At 36.3% G+C, this 25,438-nt stretch overlaps 1 protein-coding gene across 4 annotated transcripts in view; it reads left to right on the top strand.

The window, feature by feature from the left end:
* Window positions 1-25,438, top strand: part of TBC1D19 (TBC1 domain family member 19) — a 52,384-nt gene that overhangs the window by 12,944 nt on the left and 14,002 nt on the right. For 3 of the 4 annotated variants that reach the window (XM_021395608.1, XM_021395609.1, XM_021395610.1), the window contains 8 exons: window positions 1,177-1,251; window positions 2,356-2,419; window positions 3,311-3,357; window positions 6,613-6,723; window positions 7,562-7,634; window positions 8,351-8,389; window positions 11,327-11,439; window positions 25,238-25,312. In XM_021395608.1, the coding sequence (XP_021251283.1) occupies window positions 1,177-1,251; window positions 2,356-2,419; window positions 3,311-3,357; window positions 6,613-6,723; window positions 7,562-7,634; window positions 8,351-8,389; window positions 11,327-11,439; window positions 25,238-25,312 (597 nt within the window). Of the gene's footprint in view, window positions 1-1,176; window positions 1,252-2,299; window positions 2,420-3,310; window positions 3,358-6,612; window positions 6,724-7,561; window positions 7,635-8,350; window positions 8,390-11,326; window positions 11,440-25,237; window positions 25,313-25,438 lie in introns of all 4 variants that reach the window. The other variant, XM_021395611.1, reaches the window with a different exon arrangement.

The raw sequence follows: 25,438 nt of genomic DNA, 5'->3' as shown, positions 1-25,438 counted from the left end.
ATGGTTTAGTAGTCTTTTTGTTCTTTCTCACTTCTCATTTCTTCCAGCAACAAAACCACTGTCTTCAGCAAAATAGAGTACTGTAAATGCTTCGTTCCTCCATAAGAGAATAAATAGTTTTGTGTCATGCTATTGTGTAATTGTGGCATTTGGAAGGCATTTTGGTACAGTAATACGATGAAATAACAATTACACAGAATATTATAAAAATTACTATAATCAGGAGAATATTTGTTACAGTGAATACTCAACCTGTTTTGTTCATAGAAGAGAAGGGAAAGGGATGACTTGATTTTGGAAAAAAGTTACTGATAAAAGATAACTATTGCATTTATTGGAAAAAGTCATAAGATCTTGTAAATGGAAGCTAAAATGAAGCAATTATAGGCAAGACATAATCTTTTTTAAGTTGGTTTTTTTTTTTTTTTTTTTTTTTTTTTTTTAAGGGAGAACATTTGAACTTCTGCCCTTCCCTTCATTTGCTTCCTGTCTAATAAACTGCAACCCATTTTGGACAGGAATTTAAGGAGCTTAAATGGTTAGATAGTATCTAACTGCTCTAGAATTTGTGCCTAGAGCTAATTACAAATAATAAATAGAGTTAAATGAAATTAACAGGAGTCCTTACACTCATTTGGTTGAAGCTTGACTCATCATTTGCAGAAAACAAAATTAAATATAAAACCCACCAGTGCTGTAATCATGGAGCAAAATCTGAAGTCAGTCGACTTGGAAGTCAGTACTAGTTGGCATTAATTCCAGGGGAATTATCCACAGATCAGGCCACATAAGTGAGCTTGAAGCCTAATGCAGTAGTCAGAAGAATCCAATTATTCTTTAAGCTGTCCATTTGCTCTTGTGGGATTTGTTAGCTGTTGATGTATAAGGAAGCTTGAGCATTAGGCATATGTCAAAAATCAGTGACTGTGAAATGTATGCTTTTTAGAGATCTGAAATTTGAGGAATTCACTTTTCTGGTTCTTTATTGTGGTGTAGATGATGAAATCTGTTTGCTCTGTTGATTCTATTTAAGCAACGCTGTTCCAAGTGTCAGTGATTCTTGTTATCCTTTCTTTATATATGACTTTAGAAAGCTGCTAATTCTCAGATATGGCAAAACTGGAGGAAGAAAAGAAGTTTTATATAACTTAATTTTTTTTTTTTTGTGCATTTCAGGGAAGCTGGGAGAAGCGAATTCTAAAAAGTCTAAATAGTATGTGCACAGAACTCAGTATCCCACTAGCACAGAAGGTAATGTATTACTAACTTTCTGTCACCAAACTGACCTACTTTTTCTTGAAATTAAGCCTGGTCTTGCATTTTTTTGTAGAGTTCATTTTACACTTGGTTATCAAGAGCTGCAAGACTGCTATCCAAAATATTTTAATACAGAATAGTTCTCAGAGTTAATGACGGTATGCTTGAGCTGAACTTGAGAGAAGATGGAAGTCTGTAGGAAGATATTCCTCTGCTATTGGAGGAATTAGCCTCTTGAGGGAGCATCATGTGGGAGAGCTAATTACAGTGTTCATTGCTTTTAATAGAATGTTTCTGTGTGCAGACTCTGCTGTATAACTTACAGCTGCATAGCCTATATGTAATATGGATGTATGTTTTCTGCTGGATCATATGTGCTCAACCTGCTGGTTGTATAGTTTTTTTCCTCTTTTTTCTTTTTAATGTTCTTCACAAAACCAAAAGTTTTGTTACTTATATACTTTAACTATTTGTATGTCTTATATGCGGCCCAAGACTTCACTCATTGGGACCCAGGTAAATCAAAAGGTTTGTTGCCCTTGCAGCTGGTACTTCAGAGAGAAAGAAGCTGAGACATCATTACTGGTTCTCTTTGACAATCATTCTGCATTTGTTTCTTTGTTCATTTAGCAGCTTCAATTTTAAAGATCATAGATCAGGATAGTATTGTTAGAATGTTTTGTTCTTTATTTATTTTCCTGTTACAATATGTACAATTTTTGATACAATATATAGCAATTTGGCTTTCTCTACAATATGGTTCATCATCACTGATGAATGTGCACTTGTGCTTTTCATGACTGTGCCATGGATGGGAATTTGAGGACAAAGTCCAGCAGCTCCAGCTGTAGCTCAGTAATATGAATCCGACCACTGAATAACCTAAAATTCGTTAATAAATCCATAAAACTGTTTAATTTCCACCTTTCCTTTTTTTTCATTGAACTGGAACCTGGGACTTTCTACAGCTTTTAGCTTGGGATTAGTTTTTATCAAAGTAAGTTTGTGTTGCCTGTTTTTAAAAGGATAACATTTGAAATAGGCATGCTTTTACGCATTGTGTTAAAAAAGAAGAGTTACTTTCTTGGTGACTTTCAGAGGCCTGCAAGTGAGCAGAAAGAACTGCTTAATAAATGGAATGAAATGGGAACTGATGAACCAGGTAAGATCAACTAAATTCATGTGCATTAAAAAGTCAAATATACTTTATTTATCAATCAAAGATTAACATAATCACTTGAAGGTAAACTAATTTCAGTCTTTTCTTCTGATTTATTATGTTTGACTGTGCATAAGTACTCACTTTATTGTCATTTTGTTTCAAGTTGCTGTGCTAATTTAGAGTCAGCACTGGGAGGTTGTGGTATAATACTCCTGATTCCAATGGTTTAGAGATTTATATAGCAAGGACGTGGGTCTTCTTAGTGTAAAATCAGGCTGATAGAAAGAAAATATTTGGAACTATGGATAATTTAGCTCAGATGTTTTGTTAACAAAAGATAAAAATAACACTCACACAGAATAGTCACATTATCATTTGGGAGAGCAAGGCTAACCACAGTTAATTCACATCCAAGTTCCCCAGAATAAATTGTTTTGTGAAGGTAATGGTTTATATCTCATGGAGTACTACCTACACAATAACAAATACATTTCATGGATTGCTGATGACTAGTCCTACTTTTTATTTTACTGTAGCAAATTTCATTCAATAAACTACAGTGTTTTAAGAAAATCTTTTAAGAATATCATGTCACTTTCATGTCTGAAAGTTGTTCAATCTAAAAGCTTACGTAGAATCAGTAAAAAGTTTTCTAGGACTAATGTTCACTTAAATAGTTGGGATTTATAAAGCCAAGGCACCAACTGATAGCATAATCTTGGAGAATGTGTAATAGTTTTAAGCATGATATTTGGGATGATGATGATGTTATTTTAATCTTAGTTGTAAGATATTATTGAAATTGCTAGATTGTGTTACATGTATGGGAAAATTGCGTGTGTTTTTCATCTCTTTTGGTTTTAAGATACCATAATTGAAATCTTATTTCAGATCTAAGCCTCTTCAGGCCTGTTTATGCACCTAAAGATTTTCTTGAGGTAAGTATTCATGAAACAACTCAGCAACTGAATTGCATCCATTACAGTTTTTTTTTTTATGTGAGGTGGAAAAATTGTTTTTTAAGTCTCAACAAGACAAGCAGTACAACTTGCTGTTATTCTGAAAAAGCCCAATTGGTATGATGGAGATTGTCCATGGAGTGATACAATAGAAAGCTCATAAACAGTATCTGCAGTATCTTAAATTTTTATTTTCTGAGACTAAGTTTTTATTTTACACTGAGACTAAGTACTAGTACTGTAGACTAAGTAGTACCACTGCCAGGGTCTCAGAACAGTCTGTGAGGCCAACCGACGCAAATCCCTTGCACTTGTGGATAGCATTTTCAAGCCTTAGCCTTTCTCTACTGCAAGGTCCTTCTCTCAGTCATATTAGCTTCTGCACCTTCTCCAGGTCTTTTATCTTTTTAAGAAGGCAATATCTGATTGGACTATTAGTTAAGGTTAATATATTTTATGAGAGTTGCTCTAAAGGCACATGGACACTTGTTTGTTAACTTGCTCTATGGATAGGACTGAAAAAGTCAAAGAAGTGAAAATGCTTGTCACATGTATGCATGCACTCTGAATTTTCTTATTGCCTATGGGCCTTAACACCTCTTGAACACCTGGAGGTGTTCAAGAAACATTTACATATAGTGTTGAGAGACATGGTTTAGTGGGGTTATTGGTGGTAGGTGGATGGTTGGACTGGATGATCTTGTAGGTCTTTTCCAACCGAGCTAATTCTATGATTCTGTGATTCTTTAACAACCCAAAAGTATATAAGAGTATTGAACTGTTAAGGTAACTTTCTATGTTATCCAGCACTTGTAGAAGTGGCAGAGATATTCTTAAACCTTTTAACTGCTCCAGTTCTAGTTCAGCAAGAATAGGAAGACAAATGGTGAACAACAGTCTGTCAAAAAAGACTGAGATGTGTTGACATTAACAGGTTGCAGTGCAGTACGAGTGCATTTGTAGAGTGGAAGAGTTGGTGCAGCATTCACAGTGTGGATTTTTAGGGGTTTTACTTCAGCTAAATTCCAGTCTGATCTATTTGACTGCCTGTCGGTCAATGACCAGAGCACATCAAATGTACTCAGGGTACATCTTGGTTGAGACAGCTCTGTGATGTTAACCAAGCACAGTATTTGGGAAAGATCCAGAGATTCTCTGTAAAGTCTTACTCTTGTTCTGAGATAAGTTGGCCAAATAGATACACCTGTAGGCTGACAGTTAACCTTCAAAACCTGTGATGATTCTGTAGTGGTTAATACCTTTCTAATATGTTTGCACTGTAATTTCAGGCAATTTGGCATTTATACCAAATGAAAATTGATGCATTTTATGATTCCAGGTATTATTTACAAAACAAAATGCTATTCTCTTCTTTTGTTAACTGTAGTTTTAAATTATATTTGCGATGAACTTCTATTTCTCCAAAGAATAATCTGCTTAAAGCTAACTTTTCCTCTGAGAGCAATTCCCCATCTTATTTAATAGTTAATTATAAATATTAAATTGCAGTATGTTAAGGTGATAAATTGCAGTACATGAGGCTGCTAGACTAATTGGTGTTTGAAATTTTAGGTCATCTAGGATTGTGAAAAATCAAACATTAAATAGAAATATTTGGAATTGGGGGGCTTTGGTCTGTAATCAAAACAAATCATTACAAAAAAAAGAGGTAACATGATTGCCAAAACATTGAAGTCAGAAATGACAGTGCTGCTCATCATTTTGCATGGTTCAAGTGCAGAATGTCCTAATAAAACAGAACTTACTTTACCAGCTATGCTTGGAATAAAAATGGCCAACAGGCCAATAAGTTTGCTGTCATCAACAGTGCTTATAATGACACAGTGGGAGGTTTAGGATTAAAATGAGGATTTTGTAATTTTTATTTTCAATCTTATTTGTATACCCTGCCAGTTATGCAGGAACCACATTGTCAAGAACTTGACAGAGTAGATTTTTAGAGTTGAGATGATCTCATTTACAGAATAAAATTTAGAAGTCTAGTATAGTCACATCAGTCTAGATCAGTCAGGGTCTAGATCAGTCAGAGTTAACTGATTTTAATCAGTATTTTAATGTTTGAAATGATTCATTATAAGTTTAGTGTAATGTCTTTTGTAGTGGTAGAGAAGATTGGTTGTATCTGTGCCTTAAATATAAATTTTTTCATGCTTATCAACTGTGAATACATTTCTGAATCCTTTGTATTCATTTTATTACGTTTCTAAAGAGCTTCTCTTTTCAAGTTATTGATGTCTGAAATTTTTAATTTAATTTATTCTGTTTTCCATCACTGTACTAACAGTCAAGTTGTGTATTTAATCTTGAATCTGTAAACAGGTCCATCTTCATTTTAGACTTATCCAGCAACTTTCTAGGTCACTTTTTTTCCTGATACTGTTTTCTTTCCAGAATTTTCAGTTTATTTCATTAATCTTTTAATTTACAAATCTGATGGTGAGTTTCCATGGTATTAGAATATTTAAAAGACTGAGAATTGTAGAGATAGAATGTTGCAGAATTTCATAAAAGCTGGAAATTTACCTTAGAAGCAATCTTTGCCAGTTGAACATTATAATATTAAAACATATACCCATATAATAAAAGTATATGTTAGATTAAATTCTTTTATATATTCCAGTTACTTACCTTGACATAGAGTTCTTCTCTTTTACATTTTATCCTTACTTTAGGTTTTTAATTTTGTATAAATAAAAAAATAAAAAATCTCACACAGAAGAAGGTATTTGGGGGTTTTGTTATTTAGTAAGAGAATATTGTAGTATCAAATTTAGTATCATTTTGATTAAACACTACATAGGATTTCCAGTGTAAGAGCATGAATAAAAATTCTTTCAGAAAAGCAATAGTGCTGTAGAATTTCCTAGATACCGTAGCCATCAGAAAGCTTCACATAGCTTTGAGGAAGAGCTAATTTTAGTGAAGACTCTCATATGTAGCCAGCTCTTAATCTCATATATTAAAAATGCTTTCTGCTTTTTTATTTCATAATTTGAGCTTACTTTTCAAAGTAGAACATTTTTGTTTCCTGAAAAAATTGGCTTCTTTTTTGTTTTGAAAATGTAGATAGTTTGATAATTTGGGCCTGTATATATGGTAGTTGCAGGAAATGGTTTTATGCCAAAGGTACAGTTTGCAATATTGATTTTGAGAACAGTTCTGAACGAAAATTCCTGAATATGTGCAAGGAATGACAGAGCTACGATTTTTAAGGTACTGATGAATCTTCGAAACCCAAATTATGAAAATGGAGAACAGCCCAGTTTCAGAAATCATCTGGGGCTAATTCAGGTTCCTCTAAAAGTTAAAGATATTCCGGAATTGGTAAGTATATTCTTTCTTAACAGTAAGTCTCTATAAAAATCATTTTGCCTTGCTTGTGAATAAGATCCTATACAATAATAGAGTATATTAAAATTGAGATAAGTTTTTCCTTTTGAAAATGAAAATCAATATGAACATATAGTGGGTCACTAATTAAAATAAAACATTGAAACGTTTTGTGAAAAGACATTCTTAATGGCAAAGAAAACATAAATGCTAAATTGTCAGTCAGTTGGGAAATTTTCATTTTGTGCCACACAACTGTTGATTTGTATCAAATATGTACTCATGTATATTTTCTTAACTTTTTTTTATGACAGAAAACTCTAAATATGCATTTTATCTTAATCTCTCAGTTTTATTTGAGCTGCCCAAGATCAATTAACCTGACAATCAGTTTATAAATTCATTCTAAATCCTGTTATAATTTCAGACTGTAAATGAAAGGAATTGCTTGTATATAAGTCTTATCACTGGACGATAGGAGAGCTATTCTTAATGCCCCACTGATAAGGTTTGTCAGGGTTTTATGCCAGTAGAAAAACTTGCATCTGGGTTGAGAAACAGCTTGGAATTAGAGTTCCTTAACCTAATATTTTGTCTTCTACTTTATTACATTCAGGCATAGCTCATAGTCAACTTGAAAACTGAAACTAGAGTAAGGATTGATGTGAGACTCTTCTCTTTTTAAAAACCTGAGCTCTTATTTCATATATATGCATTTAAAAGAAATACGTTTTTTGTAGAAAATATTTGCGTTTAGACTTTCAGAAGAAATCTTGTGATTTAGGGAATTAAACACTGTTAATTTTCTTTTTATGGTTTTGTTTCTTTTCAGAAAGAAGACTTCAGTGAACTAGACTTAAACATAGGACAGCTGGGTGTTGATGATTCAGCGCAAGTGCCTCCTGGTTAGCTAATACTGTGCTTCACTCATTTAATTAGAACACTGTATAGAATACTGTGCAAATATCAAATAATCTGTGTATTTCTTTCACAAGAAACCATAAATGTTTGTTCTGTAACTAGGATTGTAGCAATTTTCTTGGTAAAATACAGCTAATAATAGGCAGCATTTCAAGTACAGAAGGATCAGATTTGAAGAAGATATAAAATCATCAGCTTCAGTTGAAAATAAGTTTATTTCAGGTATTTGAAAACTAGAGGACAAAATTGCCTGTCTCCAAAAATACAGAAAATACTGAAAAATTTTAAGTCAACCCTGTAGTGCGATACTGCTAACATGTATACGTATATACAAATGTCTTCTGTTATTTTTCCTTGTATGCAATTATTCCTGTAGAACCAAGTCTTAAAATGGTGTTTGCGTACAAAAATGAAAAACATTATATTATGAAGTTGTTTTTCTCTTAAAATGGAAATTTACCTAATTGAAAGTCTTAGTTCTTGCAGCATAATGCTGCTTTTGTATTTTTGTCTCTCAAAGAAAAGTTCTTCAGTATTATTCCTTGAAAAGGAACATTGATGCTGATGCAATGCAATTCTTAGTGATGTCACATTCAGTTGATTTTTACTACTAGAGATATGTAGAAAAAATATAGAATATTTTACTAGGTTTTTTTCTTATCTAATATTTACAGTTCATCTCTATCTCTTCATTTTCTAGAGTTCTTTGAAAATGAGCATGTACGTATTGGACAAAAAGGTAAGCATCTATTTCCATCTGTTTAAAAAAAAAAAAACAAAAAACCAGAGTAGTTACAAATACATGTATTAATTTTATATCTCATATGCCTTAAGAATTTTAACAAGTTAGGCAGACTAGAACAAAACATAGTCAATAATATCACTGTAATTTAGACAAGGATGGAAAAGAAACCATTGCAGTCTACCAGTAGCTATCAGATAAATAGTTCCACAGATATTTCATTAAAATTAAATAGGAAGCATAGACACACAGCTTTTTGGTGATAACTTATGTCACTGCTGAATTTCAATTTAAAATCAAAAGATTCTGGACTCCTGTCCCTGCATACACAGTTCTCATTAGCGTAATGGGTTTTATGTCTGTGCATCAGAACAGAATGTTTTAATGGTTATTTGCTAAATATTGTAGTACTTAACCACCATGTATACACCTTTTTTCTGAAAATGTTCAGGAGTTTCCTTGAAGGATGAGAAATGATCTGGAAAGGAATAAACATTTCTTAGTTCAGATTTGCTTATAGGGGCGTACGTACAAGGAATGTTTGAAATCCACTAGTATCCACTAGTTACTCTCTCTTGTAATTCCTGTTAAACATTATCAAACAAAAAAAGGGGGTTGATGCAATTCCAGAAGTCCTCCATCCCCTTTTGTTGTTTCACTAACCAAGCAATGATCTTTCTGTATTTCTTCTCTTGTGGTTCTTCTTTTGTCCATTGTCTGTTCTCTGTTCCAAGTGCAACTCATTAGGGTACTGTCCATCTCCATCTTCATGGAATCATAGAATCACCAAGGTTGAAAAAACCTCCAAAATCATCTAGTCCAGCCATCCACCTACCATCAATGAACTGAACCATGTCCCTTAGTACAACATCTAAAGCTTCCTTGAACACCTCCAGGGACAGAGACTCAACCACTTCCCTGGGCAGCCCATTCCACCACCTGACCACTCTTTTGGAGAAGAAGTATTTCCTAATATCCAACCTGAACCTCCCCTAGCCCAACTTGGGACCATTCCTTCAAGAACTATCACTAGTTACATGGGAGAAGAGGCCAAGCTCCACCTCACCACAGCCTCCTTTCAGGTAGCTGAAGAGAGCTATAAAGTCTCCCCTGAGCCTTCTTTTCTCTAGACTAAACAATCCCAGCTCTTTTCTATTTTGTCCCAGTAAATTTTCTGCTCAAACTTACTGAGTTTTAAATCCACACACAGTGTAATTTTTAATGCTCATCTCTGGTCTGTGTAGAGCAGGCTCTATTACACAGATTGTCTTAGCTTTTTATATGTGCAAAAACACAGAATCTTGTAAAACAGTAAGCTAAAGTCTTGACCGTGAATATTTAAGTTCATTCAGGGGGAATCCTTTTCCATGCTCCATTGGATGTTGTTTATGACCTTGCCTGTCACAGATGCATTGATTTTCTCTTATGTAAAATATTACCTAGTCTGAGGAGCTGCCTGTATTGTTTTTTAATTTGTAATTCCATTATTGTATTGAAAAACTTGTATGTAAAAAAGCTATTTTTTTCATACTTTGTGTCTCGGTAAAAAATGGCAAGGTAAACACAGATAGTACGATGAGTCACAGTCTTTTCTGAAGTTTTGTGGGAAATGCAGGAATGTCTTTTCTTTTTGCTCTTAAGGGGGAGAAAAGGAGATCACACAACATCTGTGTTAGAGCTCTGCAGGTTAAACAGAAAATTGGCAGACCATTCTATTCAGTACTTAAAAAGAGGGAAAAAGAGAGGAATCAATTCATTTTTGAATCTTACCTCATCCTTCCATTACAAGACTGATATGGTGAATATAATATACAGTTAAATTTAGAAAAGCAAGTTGTTTCTGAGAAACTGCTGGAAAAATTGGAGGATGGAGATTTGGAAGCTTCTCACTACCAGAACAGTAGCAATCTGTTGGCAGTTGTTTAAGTTTTTTGGTCTTACAGTCTATCACAACTTAGTTTTTTAATCGCAGACTAGTAATCAAGCTGAAAAATCCCAAATCAATCTGAGTATCATAAATTCCTCAATGAAATTGACGTTTTCTATCTTGAAATTATTTACATTATGGTTCACAGTGCTTTCCAAAATATTCAAATACTTTGCGAAAGTCAATGAGCTCACAGAAATATTCTCCCAAACCCATCTCTAGACAGTTAACATAAAAATAGGGGAGATAAAAAAGCAAAGTAAGTGGCGGTCTCACATTTGATAAGATACCACTCATACAGGAGTATTTTGTGGCCATATATGGCTGCTTGTTCCACTTGATGTCAGCCTAGCAGCTGCAACTAGGCTGAAGTAAAGACAATTAAGTGCTATTCTGTCACTAACAGTAGAATGTCAATTGCTTTCTTTCCCAAGGAGCTGCTTCAAAACTCTGTTGTGAAGACCAGACCTTTTAGATATTTTCCCTTTAGTTAATGTTTACAACATGGTAAACTAGAGTGTACACCCTGTTCCTGAATCTTCTTGTTACATGTTTATAGGGCTAAACTGCACTCAAACAGTTAGATAGGTCAAGTACTAACCTTACTCTCTTGCATTCTTTGTTACCTGCATGTATGTGTTTTATTTGTCAAATAAATGCTTGAATTCTCTCCATATAGCAAACATCACCTAAAATAAATATTTCCAAACGATTGCTTGCACAGGAAACTGTAATAAACTACATAAGCAGAAAAAAGGAAGGCATCAAATTTCAATGAAGTATAATGTTTCTTCATAATACAGTGTTTTATTCCTTTTATATTTTTATTTTTGTATCTCACACTAATGTCCATGTCAAATACAAAGAAGTGTTACAGAACATTGTTATTCTTGGTATAAATTTGATTTTCAGTACTTAAAAAATAATTTAAAAATAAAGTACTTGATAGTTTGATAAACTGGAAATCCTGAATTACAGTTATTTATTACTTGCTTCATTTTTTACAGTTTTAGCAGAACAAGATAGTGCTGCAGCTCAGCAATATGTTCGTCAGGGATGTCCAACAGCACTCCGAGCTGATCTATGGGCCCTCATTCTGAATATTTCTAATCAGCCAGAGGTAAGGGGCAAAGTGAGAGCAAAATGTGAAGGCGTGTGTGCAAACACATTTTTTAGTGATCTTTTTCAAGAACAGAAATGTTCCACTGAGTTTTCACACTAACTGATACACATTCCTTTCAGAAACCTCAGTGTTGTGGTGAAGTCTTTTAGGGTCTTCTCTAATTTTTTCAGCAAGTACATGAGCAAAATACTATGCAACAGACTATTTTTTTGGTCTAGCTAGCTTCTGAGCTTTTCCTTAGTGGTACTGTTTATTTTTTTTGAAAGGGGACAAGAAAGAAGTCTCATATGGAAGACTGAAACTCTCTTAAGTTCTATGAAAAGAAAACATATATGCTTTTTTCCTGGTTGTTAGAACCAGTCGTAATCTGCATATACATATCTTGTAAATTGCTTTAGTGGATTGTTTTCATGCCTGTTTGTACAGCAGCATTTTTTCATAGTACTGTGTGTTTTACTAAAGTCTTCAAGAATGAAATCTGTTGCAGTATTAGAAGACAATCAGTATATCTAGTATATTCATACCATAGGAAGTTAAATCCTTATTTAAGCCATTGCAGAACTGAAGATCTTTGATACAATATTTTTGAAACAAAATTTTTGAAACAAAAAATTTTTAACAAAATTTTTGATACAATATGCAGAGATGTAAGTTTAGTTGTAAATGTGACAATTTTACTGTATTTCATGTCCTTTGAAGGTGTAGTCACTTTCTTACACCTCTGAGGCTGGTAACTACAGAGTATAATGATAAGACCTTATCCTTAAAAATAAACCCAAGTCCTGTTCATTGACAATTTTCTTAGCAAGTAGTTGTGCTAAAACAAGTCTTTATGAAAATTATTTGGCCTGGAATTTGAATTATGTAGTTTATTCTTTTTGAAAAACTAGGGTAGTCTTTTGTTTCCGGTAAGTAGAAGAAAGAGCTGTTGAAATAATAACAAAATATTGTAAATCTTAATCAAGATGCTTATCACGAGATCTAAGTTCTATTAAATTATTAGACCAACTTGAACTTTAGAAGCCTTTCTCTTTAAGAGAGCAGGAGTATTATTCATGTGAAATTAATGTTGTTGGTTACACTGTATCTATATTCTGCTAAGTCCAATGTGTTCTAAGACCATCTTTATCTTAATGTAGAAAGTGAAATAGTTCAATAAAAATAAAAAAGTATTCTGTTTTGATGACTGAAATTCAATAATAATAAAACAATAAAATATTTCATCTTATGTTCATGTAAAGCATGAGCTAGTACAGAAATAGATTTATCAAAATCTAGTTCCTGAAATTGATGTGGAAATTTCTCAACAGTTGCTTTCCTTTTTAAAGAGGAACAAGCTATGTTTGTTAATGTAGTTGTCAGGAATACCGTTATGTCTTTAGGAGTTAACTCTAGTTTTTAGTAGTTTTTAAGGTGTGTTTATAGTATGCATGAAGTGTGAATATTTTAGATATTGTCAAAAAGTTAGCCTCTGCTGTGAGAGTATTAACTCTATTCAGCATTAGGCAAGCTACAGCACAGTGCATTTGCTGTTTGATCACATCTGCTCGTGTATGTGTTTTTACTTGTAGTAAACAGTAAGGCATCTCCAACTTAATGCACATGGACATTCATGTGAGCACAGCTAACATACTATCCCTAACATCATATTTGTGATAACTTCCTACACACTCAGCAACTCATATGTACATGCCTAACCCCAGGCAGTGCTACAGGCTTGGGGCAGAGTGGCTGAATGGTTGTGTGGAGGAAACGGACCTGGGGGTATTGGTCGATGCTCGGCTGAGCATGAGCCAGCAGTGTGCCCAGGTGACCAAGAAGGCCAATGGCATCCTGGCTTATATCAGAAACAGTATTGCCAGTAGGAGTAGGGAAGTCACTGTCCCTCTGTACTCAGCCCTGGTGAGGCCCCACCTCGAGTACTGTGTTCAGTTTTGGGCTCCTCACTGCAAGAAAGACATCAAGGTCCTGGAGCGTGTCCAGAGAAGGGCAGCGAAGCTGGTGAGGGGTCTGGAGCACAGGCCTTATGAGGAGTGGCTGAGGGAGCTGGGATTGTTCAGTCTGGAGAAGAGGAGGCTCAGGGGAGACCTTACCGCCCTCTATAACTACCTGAAGGGAGGTTGTAGTGAGCTGGGGGTCAGCCTCTTCTCTCTTGTAACTAGTGACAGGACAAGAGGGAATGGTCTCAAGTTGCACCAGGGGAGATTTAGGCTGGACATTAGGAAATTCTACTTTTCTGAAAGAGTGGTCAGGCGCTGGAATGGGCTGCCCAGGGAGGTGGTTGAGTCACCATCCCTGGAGGTGTTCAAGAAACATTTAGATATAGTGCTGAGAGACATGGTTTAGTGGGGTTATTGGTGGTAGGTGGATGGTTGAACTGGATGATCTTGTACGTCTTTTCCAACCTAGCTAATTCTATGATTCTATGATAGTATTCTGAGATTGAGTGCAGTAGACATTCTCCTTCAGGAGATAGTCTGCAGGGTTCAGAACTTTGAGATTGATCTTATTTGGCTATATGTAAGGAATTACCGGTGAGACAATGCTTTGTGGAGCAGCTGAAAGATCTCTACAGAGGTGATGTCAAGCAGCTAGAGAATGGTAACAATAACCTCAAGAAAAAGTGGTAAGTGAGGACGGATGAAATGATGTAAAACTGCAAATTTGTCAACAGCTTGAAATTGTTGAAATAAGTAACTGGAAAACAGCAAAAAAAAAATAAAAATCTCCCACATCTTCCCACATAGAACAGAAATGATTGAAAGTGTAGAAAGATACACTATATTGGACAATACACATCCACTGTGTAAGTGTATATGAATGCTTGCGTAGTATGCTAAGCTGAAATTTTAAAACGTGACAGAACCTTTTTTCTCATTTTCCAATGCTACTTCTGCATAGTGTAGTATAGTGTTTGTTATCCTGGGCTATTAGTTATAGTTGCTTTATGGGTTTTGAGTACTACGAATAAAATACATTAAAGGGATATGATTTCTGACAGAGATGTAGTAGACTGCTTGTACACAGGTGGGATAGCACATGGCTTCCTGTAGCTGTGTTATAAGCTGAATGCCCATAGTTCATTTTATGCTTTGTTAGCGTTTCACAGAAGTATTGATATAACTATTTCCAGAATATTAACAACCTGAGACCTTCTTGCATGTACCCCTTCATTTTTTGCAAAACATAGCAAAGCAGTTTTCAGACACTTGGAGCTGCTTTATAGTCTATTGTGTTCTATATAGGCTGTATTGGTCTATCTAACACTTCTTTTCCCCTCTACTTCTTGTGTATTATTTCTCTGCTAGAATTGAATTGTGTGGTTGCATGGATTTCTTGCTGTAATATTTTTAATCTGCAGTTTAGGATCTATTACATTTATAGATATGTGCATCTGTAACTCAAAATAATCATTATTTCCTTCTTTTAATCTAAAAAGTTAAAAGTGTTTGGTATGATAGGTAATGTGTGTGCTAGCATCAAATATTGTTGTTTGGAAAAAATTATTCAGTAAAGCTCAGCCTCTGTAAAGCTAGTACACAGCCAAGTAAGGGATGGTACTGGCAGTCTAGCATCATAATCAGCAACTGTAGTTCTACATACAGTTATTAAGAGGTTTTTAAATACACTGCCTAGCAATGAATTGTTTATTAGTTTTCATTTGTAATGGTACATTTTAGAGAAACTATGTTTAAAAGAGCATTTTTTAAGGTTGAGAAGTCAGACATTTAAAAGCCAAACAGTGTCACAGTTAATAGTCTGTACAGACAATCCAATTTGCTGTGTGTGTATATATATTGTCATATGATCTTGAATCACACAGTCACAGGTTTTCCTGTGGGACATCTGTCTCATTCATTGCATCAGAAGGATGGGATACAGTTACTCAGAATCTGTTAAATACTCTTTTTTTTTCCCCTTCCTTTTTTTTTTTCTGTTAACCTGTTGTTCATCCACTGCATTCACGTTCAAACAGCGCTTAGAAAACAGATTTTTTTATTATTTCATACATTTTTTCTTCCTTTGTACAGTTTTGAGTTAACAGGTTGAAAATTTTAATTCTGAGAAGTCTAGCACAAAGAAGTTAGTAATGCTTTACTTTATGCAGCTTTTACTGAGTGTAACTTCCTAGGTTTAAAAACATAATGAACAAGTCAGGTGCTAAGTTTGTAATAGGGCATTATGTAACAGTATGTAACATCAGTAGGGCTAATAAGCTAAGGATCAGTAGCCTTAGATTCCCACTCAGACCTCTCCTGTTCAAACAGCAGAGAAGCCAGCAGCACTGTTGTCTCTGTGACTGAGGATGTATTTTACATTTCACAGGTGTCTCCTGAAAGGACACCAAGCTTTGGATCATAACCCAAACAGTTCTTTGATGCCATAAGCAAAACTGCATTGAAACTGTCTTGTAAACTTGTGGTATGAGCACTGTGCAGCATCCTTTATGAATCCTTTTTGTTCTTGTACAGAAGTCTGTTCTTTGTACATCCAGTGAGGTCATTTCTTGCATATCAAAACACTAAGTCTGTTCTAAGTCTGCATAAAGCAGCACAGTAATTCAATTTAATGTCAAGTTATTTTGACTGCTGAGATGAAAGGACAAAATACTTAAATGATTACTTTTTAACTGTGATTTTTTAACATTTGTAATAATAACAGGAAAATCTATGGACCCTGGTAAGCCAACATAAAATGTAATTTAGTAGCTTGCTAGTTCAGAAAGGAAAAGGTTAGTGCAAAACACTGCATTAGAGATAACATTAAGTGGTGCCTTGGAGCCACAGTGTGACCTCAACCGAGAGTGTTTTTAGAAGAATTCTTGTTTTTGCATATAAATTGAAAGTGTGTTCACCATGTCTAGCAAAAGATAGCTCTTTGCCTTCACATCACTTTCTTTTTACAATTTTTTGAGGCAGTTTTGGAGAATTAGAAATGAGGAAGTGATAACAGAAAACATTAGGTTATTAGAATCTCTTTCTCAAATTACAGTAGATGGGTGGTTGTTTCATCAAGTACTGTTCAGTCATGAGTTTCATTGTGCCATTGTAGTAGGAGTAGTTACATTGTAGGCTTCCCTCATTTGCAAGATGCTTCTGCGTCACTGCTGGTAGGAAAGCCAAGTTGTTAATTTTCTCTTTAAAAGAAGAAATTGCCTTTGACTTTCTGCTTAATGAGACAGAATGTGGCTATTCTGAATATTTTTCATCCAAGTTCAGTAGTATTCTAAAACTTACATGGGTTAGTTACAAGCTGTTACCAATAATGAAGGGCAACTCCAAATTTTGTCGTCAGATTGGAATGAATCCCACAGTAGGAAGTGTTGAGGGAAAAATTATCCATTACAGAGCTTGGATTACATTGCCTCTCCAGGGCAAAATAGCTACAGAAACACTTTCAAAGGACATTTGTTCTCAAGCATAGAGCTTTGTGTCCAATTCCTTGCTTGTTTATAAGCCTAGAATACCCAGAAATAGAAAATATATATTTTCATGAATAAACAGGGACAGTTCTCTCTGGGAGTTTTACAAAACACGTGCTCCGGCTAAAATCTGTTCATGAGCACATTCAGTTGCATCATCTATATCTATATATTTTTTTCTTTCAAAATGTAGTGGATAAGTAGGCAGATAATATGCATTTTGATGCACTCTTTACTGGTAACACATGAAAAACTGTCAGCTGTATTTTGGGCATTATGTTGTCTCTAAATATTCTGCAGTTCAAATGTTAATGTGATATAATTTAGCTAGTTATTTTTCAGTAAAATAAATTGTGGCTGTATTTCTTGTATGATTGTTGGTTGGATTTTATTTTATTTAAACTTCTAGGCATACTTTATGGAGTAATATTTTAAGATTCCTTAAAATTATAAAATGGAAAGCTGAGACCATACCTTAAATTGCTACAAGCAAACCCTAAAGTGTATGTGTATGTACATATATAGATAGACAATTAGTTTTCAATTTAGAAATATTTTTCAATCTTTTCTAAAATGAATAATTTGATTATTTTGATATATACTTTCATATTTGAACGTCAGGTTTTGCTCTTATTCTTCTGATGTTGTCTTGACACCCATCTGAGCTCTGCTTATGATTGAAATTGCCTCTAACCTTCACTTGCAGAGTCAGTGTGGGTGGATTTAGCATTCAGTTTGTTTTTGATGCCTGTTCTTTCTGTTGTGTTTATGTAAGATTTCCTGGGAAACAGACAGATCCATCTGATACCGCTAAATTAACTCTTCTCAATGCATTCAATGAAAAGTTTGTTTTTAATGTGTTCCTTCAGTAACAAAACAAAAGGACCCAGGAAAAAAAGTGCAGCCTTGTGCTATACAAACAACTTGTAAATGATGAAGTTGTTAATGTTCTCTGCTGCTGCTTCTGTTTTCTAAACAATACATTATTGTTTTGGCTTTCAGAGTTGTGGTAGCAGAATTTAGTTTGTTCAAGTAAAATGCAGAGATTTGAGACTGTATTTGACTTACATTAATAACTGGCATGGGATTTTATTGTATTTTTTAAAATGTTTTCTGTGAATTATGCCTGAGAGCACTGTAAGGACTAAAAATAATGTAGACTTACAACAACTATTTATTGCAACCTGATCCTTTTGTCTTTCAAGTCTGATTAAATGAAAGCAATTTAAACATACAGAATTAGTTACAAATACATAGCAACTTAAGAGCTCAGATTGGCATACGAGCATTAATTCATGAAACTTCACAGGTCTATGAATAGCACAAAAACACTATTATCTCTGCTTCACAAATGGACAGACAAGGCATAGAGGTTAACAGATAAATCTGAAAAACGATGGGTAAAACATTTTCTTTTAAATGGGAATTTTTAAGTAAAAATGTCACTTATTTGCTGTTGAACTTTGAGGACAGTAACTTCAGGTACTTTTACTATTGACATTACAGTTCCCTGAAGATGTAATCCATCTGATCTAAATTCATAATTCTAGGGTGATTTCATAATCTGCAAAATTAGATGCTACTGAAGCATGATTTGTATTATCTTAAGCTAGTTAAATTGCAAGTACTTAGTGACTATAAAGAGAACACAGAGGAGTGGCTCAAGACATTATATTTGTACTATATATATAAAATATCCTTGGAGTTCTGATTCTGAGCTTCACCAAAACTTCCCCAGCAAGAAAGGGAAAATCTGTTAATTGGAGTTTTCCAAGCTGTGGTTTCCTGTTGGACAGAAGCCTTTCATTTCTTGAAAGGCTCAAGATGCACCTTTTTGGGGGGGTTCCCTGTGTATTGTCACCATATGAAGTAACACCATTCTTGTTGGAGAGGCTTCTTTTTTTCTCACTGGTATTCTGGGCTGCCTAACTCTTGCAATGTGTAAGCAGCCTGTGTGCCTTAAAATGAGCAATTTATGCTTTATTGAATCTTACTCTAAACAACTGGCCCATAATTACATGGGAGTCTAATGACAATCAAGAAGAAATTTATCGCAGCTTCTATATTCGATTATAGATGAAGAACTGCTGATCCTAGCTCAGTGTCTACCTCTAATGTTGGAATGTTCTAATTGGACTTCCTTCCAGTGTTGGAAGTGATCTTCAGGAGCTTCAGAGCTCATCACCTTTCTGTCTTAAGGATCTGTATTTTGGAATCTTGTTGGATGATTGGATTTTAAAGAGAAGTTGACACTCAGGTCAAACCTCTCTCATCTTCTTCCCATTCTGTCTTAGTATTTTCTCACAGTTAAAACTCTTCTTATTGTTTTGTTATGCATATTTGAGAAATTGGCTAGATGTTTCTTAAAGGATTCGAATGCTGCCTTAGTTGTAAGCTTTGTGAAATATCAAACACATTACTGCTTGTGGAATATCTTTAAGGCATCTTATGCTTCTTACTTGTGTATGCAGCAGAAACAGTTAATTGCGCAATATGCTGAGCAGGAAAAAAAAGTGTTATTGTTTTTTTGGCTAGCTCCTTCTGTCATAATATGTTCTGCTGTTTGAGATAGGAGAAAAAACTTTATAGATGATTTGTTCAACAGTGCTGCACTTATACAGACTACAGTATTGATGCTTTAAAATTCTAACATGAATATTAGTTATCATACAGACTACAGTATTGATGCTTTAAAATTCTAACATGAATATTAGTTATCTGTAGCATTTAAAAACTGTGCTACATTCAGACTGCTACTAGTTTATATTTAGTAAATATTTGTGTCACCCTTTGTAAAGAATTTGTGTGCTATTTATACTTCTTTCTTTTTTTCCCCTCCTCATTCCCTGTGGTAGTTACCAGTACTTAAGAAATAATGCATTTGTCCTCATTTCAAATTAAGTTTAGTAATGTATTAATTCTAATAACTTTCTAAGTGTACGCTATTCACCACTTCAGAGTTTCTGATCAATGCAAAGAACAATTGGAATGTTCCTTAGCCTTCTCTGTACTTTTTCTCATTCTCTCCTTTTATAATGCTGTCTTGAAATTTCATCTTGCTTCTCTTTTTTTGTTCTTTAAATCTTTACTCCAGTCTTCCATCTTTTGCAAAGGAATCAGCAATATTATGTAAATCTGGTAATATATAAACATCTGTGTGTTGTCTGGAGAGACACGTTTAAATTAAAAAAAAATTGTGAAGTAAGGCCTTGGGACTGATAAATTAGTTAATAAATTATTTCAAATCCATCTAAAACAATTTGAAACAGTAGTATTCAACTGTTGGCATAATGGCAGAGACGTATTTATGAATTACATGATGATAGTGCAATATGTAATGTATTTTTTTTTCCCATTGCAAGCTCTTTCTAGTTATTTTGTTCCCACTGCTGTAACCACCCCCAAAAAGCATTTGCCACCGTCCAGGAGTCAGTATAAAGATAAAGCATTGGCCACCTCTCCCGTTCAGCAACATCTAAGGCCAGCTGGACAGCCTTTACCTCTGCAAATTGGCTTGATTCTCCTTTTCCTTCCGTGGCCTGTGCAACCTGTCGTGTAGGGCTCCACACAGCAGATTTCCATCTGTGATGCTTCCCCACAATACGATATGATCCATCTGTGAACAGGGCATATTTCTTTTCATTTTCTGGTAATTGACTGTGTGGTGGGGTCTCTTTGGCACGTGATACCTCTTCTGCTGGTGATGTTCCAAACTTTTTACCTTCAGGCCAGTCCATGATCACTTCTAAGATTCCTGGATGATTGAGGTTCCCCATCTGAGCTTGCTGCATAATCAACGCAACCCACTTACTCCAAGTGGCATCAGTAGCATGATGGGTGGAGGGAACCTTTCCCTTAAACATCCAGTTGAGCACTGGCAGTCGAGGTGCTAAGAGGAGCTGCGTTTCAGTTTCGATTACTTCGGAAGCAGCTCAAACCCCCTCATATGCAGCTAAGATCTCCTTCTCAGTTGGAGTATAGCACTCTTCGGACCCCTTGTACGCTCGACTCCAGAATCCCAGGAGTTGGCCTCGGGTCTCTCCTGAGGCTCTTTGCCACAAACTCCAGGTTGGACCTTTCTCTCCAGCAGCAGTGTAGAGGATGTTCTTAACATCCTGTCCCGTCCATACTGGCCCGAGGGCCATGGCATGGACTATCTCCTGTTTAATCTGCTCAAAAGCCTGCTGCTGCTCAGGGCCCCATGTAAAATGATTCTTCTTCCACATCGCCTGATAAAGGGGGCTTACAATGAGGCTATAATTTGGAACATGCATTCTCCAAAAACCCACTATGCCCAGAAAAGATTGTGTCTCTTTCTTATTAGTGGGCGGAGACATGGCAGTGATTTTGTCGACCACACCCATTGGGATGTGACAATGTCCATCTTGCCACTTAATACCCAAGAACTGAATTTCCTGTGCAGGCCCTTTCACTTTGTTCCGCTTAATAGTGAAACCAGCTTGCAGAAGGATTTGGATTATTTGCTCTCCTTTCTTGAAAACTTCCTTTGCTGTATCACCCCACACAACAATGTCATCAATGTACTGTAGGTGCTCAGGAGCACCGCCCTGTTCCAGTGCAGTTTGAATCAACCCATAGCAAATGGTTGGGCTGTGTTTTCTTGGGCAGACAGTTCCAGGTATACTGAACGCCCCTCCAGGTGAAAGCAAACTGTGCCTACATTCTGTGGCCAAAGGAATGGAGAAAAAGGCATTAGCAATGTCAGTGGTGGCATACCACTTGGCTGCTTTTGACTCCAGTTCATACTGGAGTTCTAGCATGTCCGGCACAGCAGCACTCAGTGGGGGTGTGACTTCATTCAGGCCACGGTAGTCTACCGTCAGCCTCCATTCTCCACTGGCTTTACGCACTGGCCATATGGGGCTGTTAAAAGATGAGTGAGTTTTGCTGATCACTCCCTGGCTCTCTAGTTGACGAATCAGCTTATGAATGGGGAGCAAGGAATCCCTGTTGGTGCGGTACTGCCGTCTGTGCACCGCTTTTGTGGCAGTCGGTACCTGTTGCTCTTCTACTTGTAGCAACCCCACAACAGATGGATCTTCTGACAGGCCAGGCAAAACCGACAGCTGCTTAATGTTGTCTGAGTCTACAGCAGCTATTCCAAAGGCCCATCGATACCCTTTGGGATCCTTGAAATGTCCCCTTCTGAGGTAATCAATACCGAGTATACACGGATCCCCTGGGCCAGTCACAATCGGATGTTTTTGCCAGTCTTTACCAGTGAGACTTATTTCAGCCTCCAACACAGTCAACTCTTGGGAACCCCCAGTCACCTCAGAAATATAAATTGATTTTGTCCCTTGATGACTCGAGGGCATTAGAGTGCACTGTGCACCAGTGCCCACCAGTGCCTCATATTGCTGTGGTTCTGATGTGCCAGGCCATCGAATCCACACAGTCCAATACACTCTATTATCCCTTCCCCCCCCCGGCTGGGGGCAGGGCCCCTCTATTTGTTTCCTCCCTTGTTCTTCTGATCAGGGTCCTTACGGCTTTTGCTGCATCCGGCAGCAACTGGAGCGGAGGATTTTGCCTCGGTGGTTGATCTGGCTAGCAGTTCTTTTACCCATGCTTGTAGTGCAGGAGTGGGTTTTTTGTGCCACTTCTTCATGTCTTCTCCATGGTCACGTAGGTAACGCCACAAGGCAATGCGCGACATAGTCTTACTGTTGTCACTTGCCCAAGCAGGAGGACGTCTTCTTCTAATAGCTGAGACATTGGATGATGCAGGTTGGGAGGAAAAGAAATTGCTCAGCCCCTCCCGTAGGGTGTCTCGATAATGCTGATTGTCATCAGGTTTATTGTCATGAGGCACAGTAGTCAGTTCCTCCATTATATCTTCTTGATTACTCTCAACTCTATCCAGTCTTTCAGTTACCTTTAAACTGGCTGAAACATAAACTTGCAGAGGGGTTAAATGTAGCTCAAAGTCATGGAGCCTAAAAATGAGTTCACCTGACATCAATTGTAGTGCCTCCTGTGATTGATCAAGTTGATCTCAAGCTCAGCTTGGACCGCCTTTTCTGTTAGGAGGAGGTCGTGTTCAGATCAGATGGCATGAAAGTTAGATTGGAGGGCGTCCTGTTCAGATTGGAGAGTGTCTCATTCAGATTGAAGACTGTCTAGTTTGGATTGGAGGGAATCTTGTTCAGTTTGGAGGCTGTCTCGTTGAGATTGAAGGCTGTCTCATTCTGTTTGGAGACTGTTAAGCTTGGATTGTAAAGTGTCCCACTCATTTTGAAGGGTGTCTTGCTCATTTCGGAGGGAGTCCCATTCAGATCGGAAGATGTCCTGCTGAGATCGGAGATCTTCCTTTTCAGCTTGGAGACTTTCTTTCTCAGCTCGGAGACACTCTTGCCAGATTCGTAGATTCCCTTTTCTGACTAGGAGACTCTTGTTCTCGACTTGGAGATTCTCCCTCTCAGCTCGAACCCACTCCTGGAAACTCTGCATGTCAGTTTGGAGACTCTCTTGCTCATTCAGTACTTTCTGTCGGAGACTCTCTCTTTCAGCTTGGAAGCTCTCTCACTCAGTTTCAAAAACTCTCTCCTTCTCTGGGATAGTATTGAATAAGGCCCGATAAGCATGAGCCAGGCCTCAAATAATTTGTGCCTCCTCAGATTTACCTGAGCTGCCACATCCCTGTCTCAAGTATCTGCTTAGACTCTCAGGATCTTCCAGGTGTTCAGGAGTAAAGTTCCATGACACTGGTGATGCCCATCTCTTTAAAGTCTCTCCCAAGACTCTCCACACTCCCTGCCACTCAGTATCCTATGGCTTTGGAGAAGGCTTCCTCAAAATATAGGTACTGAGTGAAATGAGTAAAATGATGAGTAGTACATTCAGGGAGATTGACAACATGATCAGATGAGCTTTCAAAAAACACATCAAGGATTCAAGGGAGAGACTGGGAGATGGTTTAAAAATCACAAGTTCTGTAACATTAGCAGCTCCCTCTGGAAGCAGTTTTAAAAGAGAGATCAGAATAATCTTTTTTTTCTCTTTATAAAAGCAAGCTAGCAGCAGCCAAAAAAGTTTACAAAATATCCCAGAATATTGGCAGTCTGCCTGGACTTTTCAAGATCACGTTTACAGTTACAGCACCTGCAGTATTGATAATGAAGCTCTCTGAGAGCAGAGAGATTCATGCTAAAAGCTAAAAAGCAGCTTTGGCCCGCATTCTCCACCAAAAATGTCAACTGTTTACGGGCAGGTGTGGCCTGGTTCAGTGACTATTGGGGCGGGGGACCCATGGGCCCATGCTCTGGGAAAGGGAAAAGGGAAAAAGGGTAGGGAGATGGGCCTAAAACAGCGGCAATGATCTGGGGAGAAACAAACTAATTTACTAAATAAGATATTGGAATGCAAAATAACACAATATAATACAATATAATTGCAATTTAAGCTAATAAATCCAATAAAATGAGAGAGAGTGTCCAAAAATGGAAAAGAGGCCTTAGTGTAACGCCAATGGTGAGGCGGCTGGGGAGCGAGATGCTGCCAGGATGAGAGACGGGCAGAGAAGAGGGAATGTCTCGTGATATGCGAACAGTTTTATCTTTCCCTCTGAACAGAAACGGTAACAGAGCAGCAAAGTCCCCTGGGAAATGTAGTTCTGGAATAGCTGGAGCATTAACTCTTTAGCTCCCACTGCACTACATGGTGTTATGATGTGGAGTACCAATAACCAAAAATCATAAAACCATGACAGAAAAGCAAAGAAATGTTTGTTCTTTTGATTTCTTGTTGTCTCCCCTTTGTTTATGTTATATATGCATTCAGGAAGTAATTGAAGTTTTAAAAAAAGTCTGAGTTACATGTATTCTTCACAAGATTTTTGATATATTTAGTAGTGTATTATCATTTAATCTTCCCATGAGTTTTAAAAATGTAGATTCATATTAAACTGATATAAAATATTTGCAGCAGCTCACTAATGCTGGAAGATATGACAGAACTCATTAATAGATGTATGAAAATAGAGGTTTACAACTAAAAAAAAAATCGCAGTGATTTTAAGCATTGAAACTCTTTTGACTGTATAGTGACCCAGAAGTTGGAAGATGAGAATCTTTGGTTTGAATTATTTCCTTCATTCTGATTCTGTTAATTATGTAATATATGAATAAACATAACGGGGAATTCACTTTATGAAGTCTCATATATATGCCTCGTTTCTGAAGCAGGATAAGCAGTGATAGAATGCTTCCTGAACTACGTAGTGAGACTTTGAGTCTAATACATGCTTTTAATTTTTCTTTGTTATTATTATTATTAAAAATCATCTTTCTTAGTTTAAACATTAATTACTGTTTTGTCTCAGACTGAAGATGATAATATTTTCAATTTTAGGATATCTTGTATTATGAGCAGCTTAAGTCAAATGTGATTCAGCATGACCTTTTAGTGGACAGCCTGATTTACAAAGTAAGTAATCCATTAAGCAGTGATCAAGTGATTTATGCAGTCATCATGCCAGTATATTGTTTGTGGGTGTTTTCTTTCTTTCCTTTCTTTCCTTTCTTTCCTTTCTTTCCTTTCTTTCCTTTCTTT

Source organism: Numida meleagris, chromosome 4 (assembly GCF_002078875.1).
Source record: "Numida meleagris isolate 19003 breed g44 Domestic line chromosome 4, NumMel1.0, whole genome shotgun sequence".
Classification (NCBI taxonomy): Eukaryota; Metazoa; Chordata; class Aves; order Galliformes; family Numididae; genus Numida; species Numida meleagris.
The sequence above is the reverse complement of the archived record's forward strand: the minus strand, read 5'-3'. Positions and strand labels throughout refer to the sequence as shown.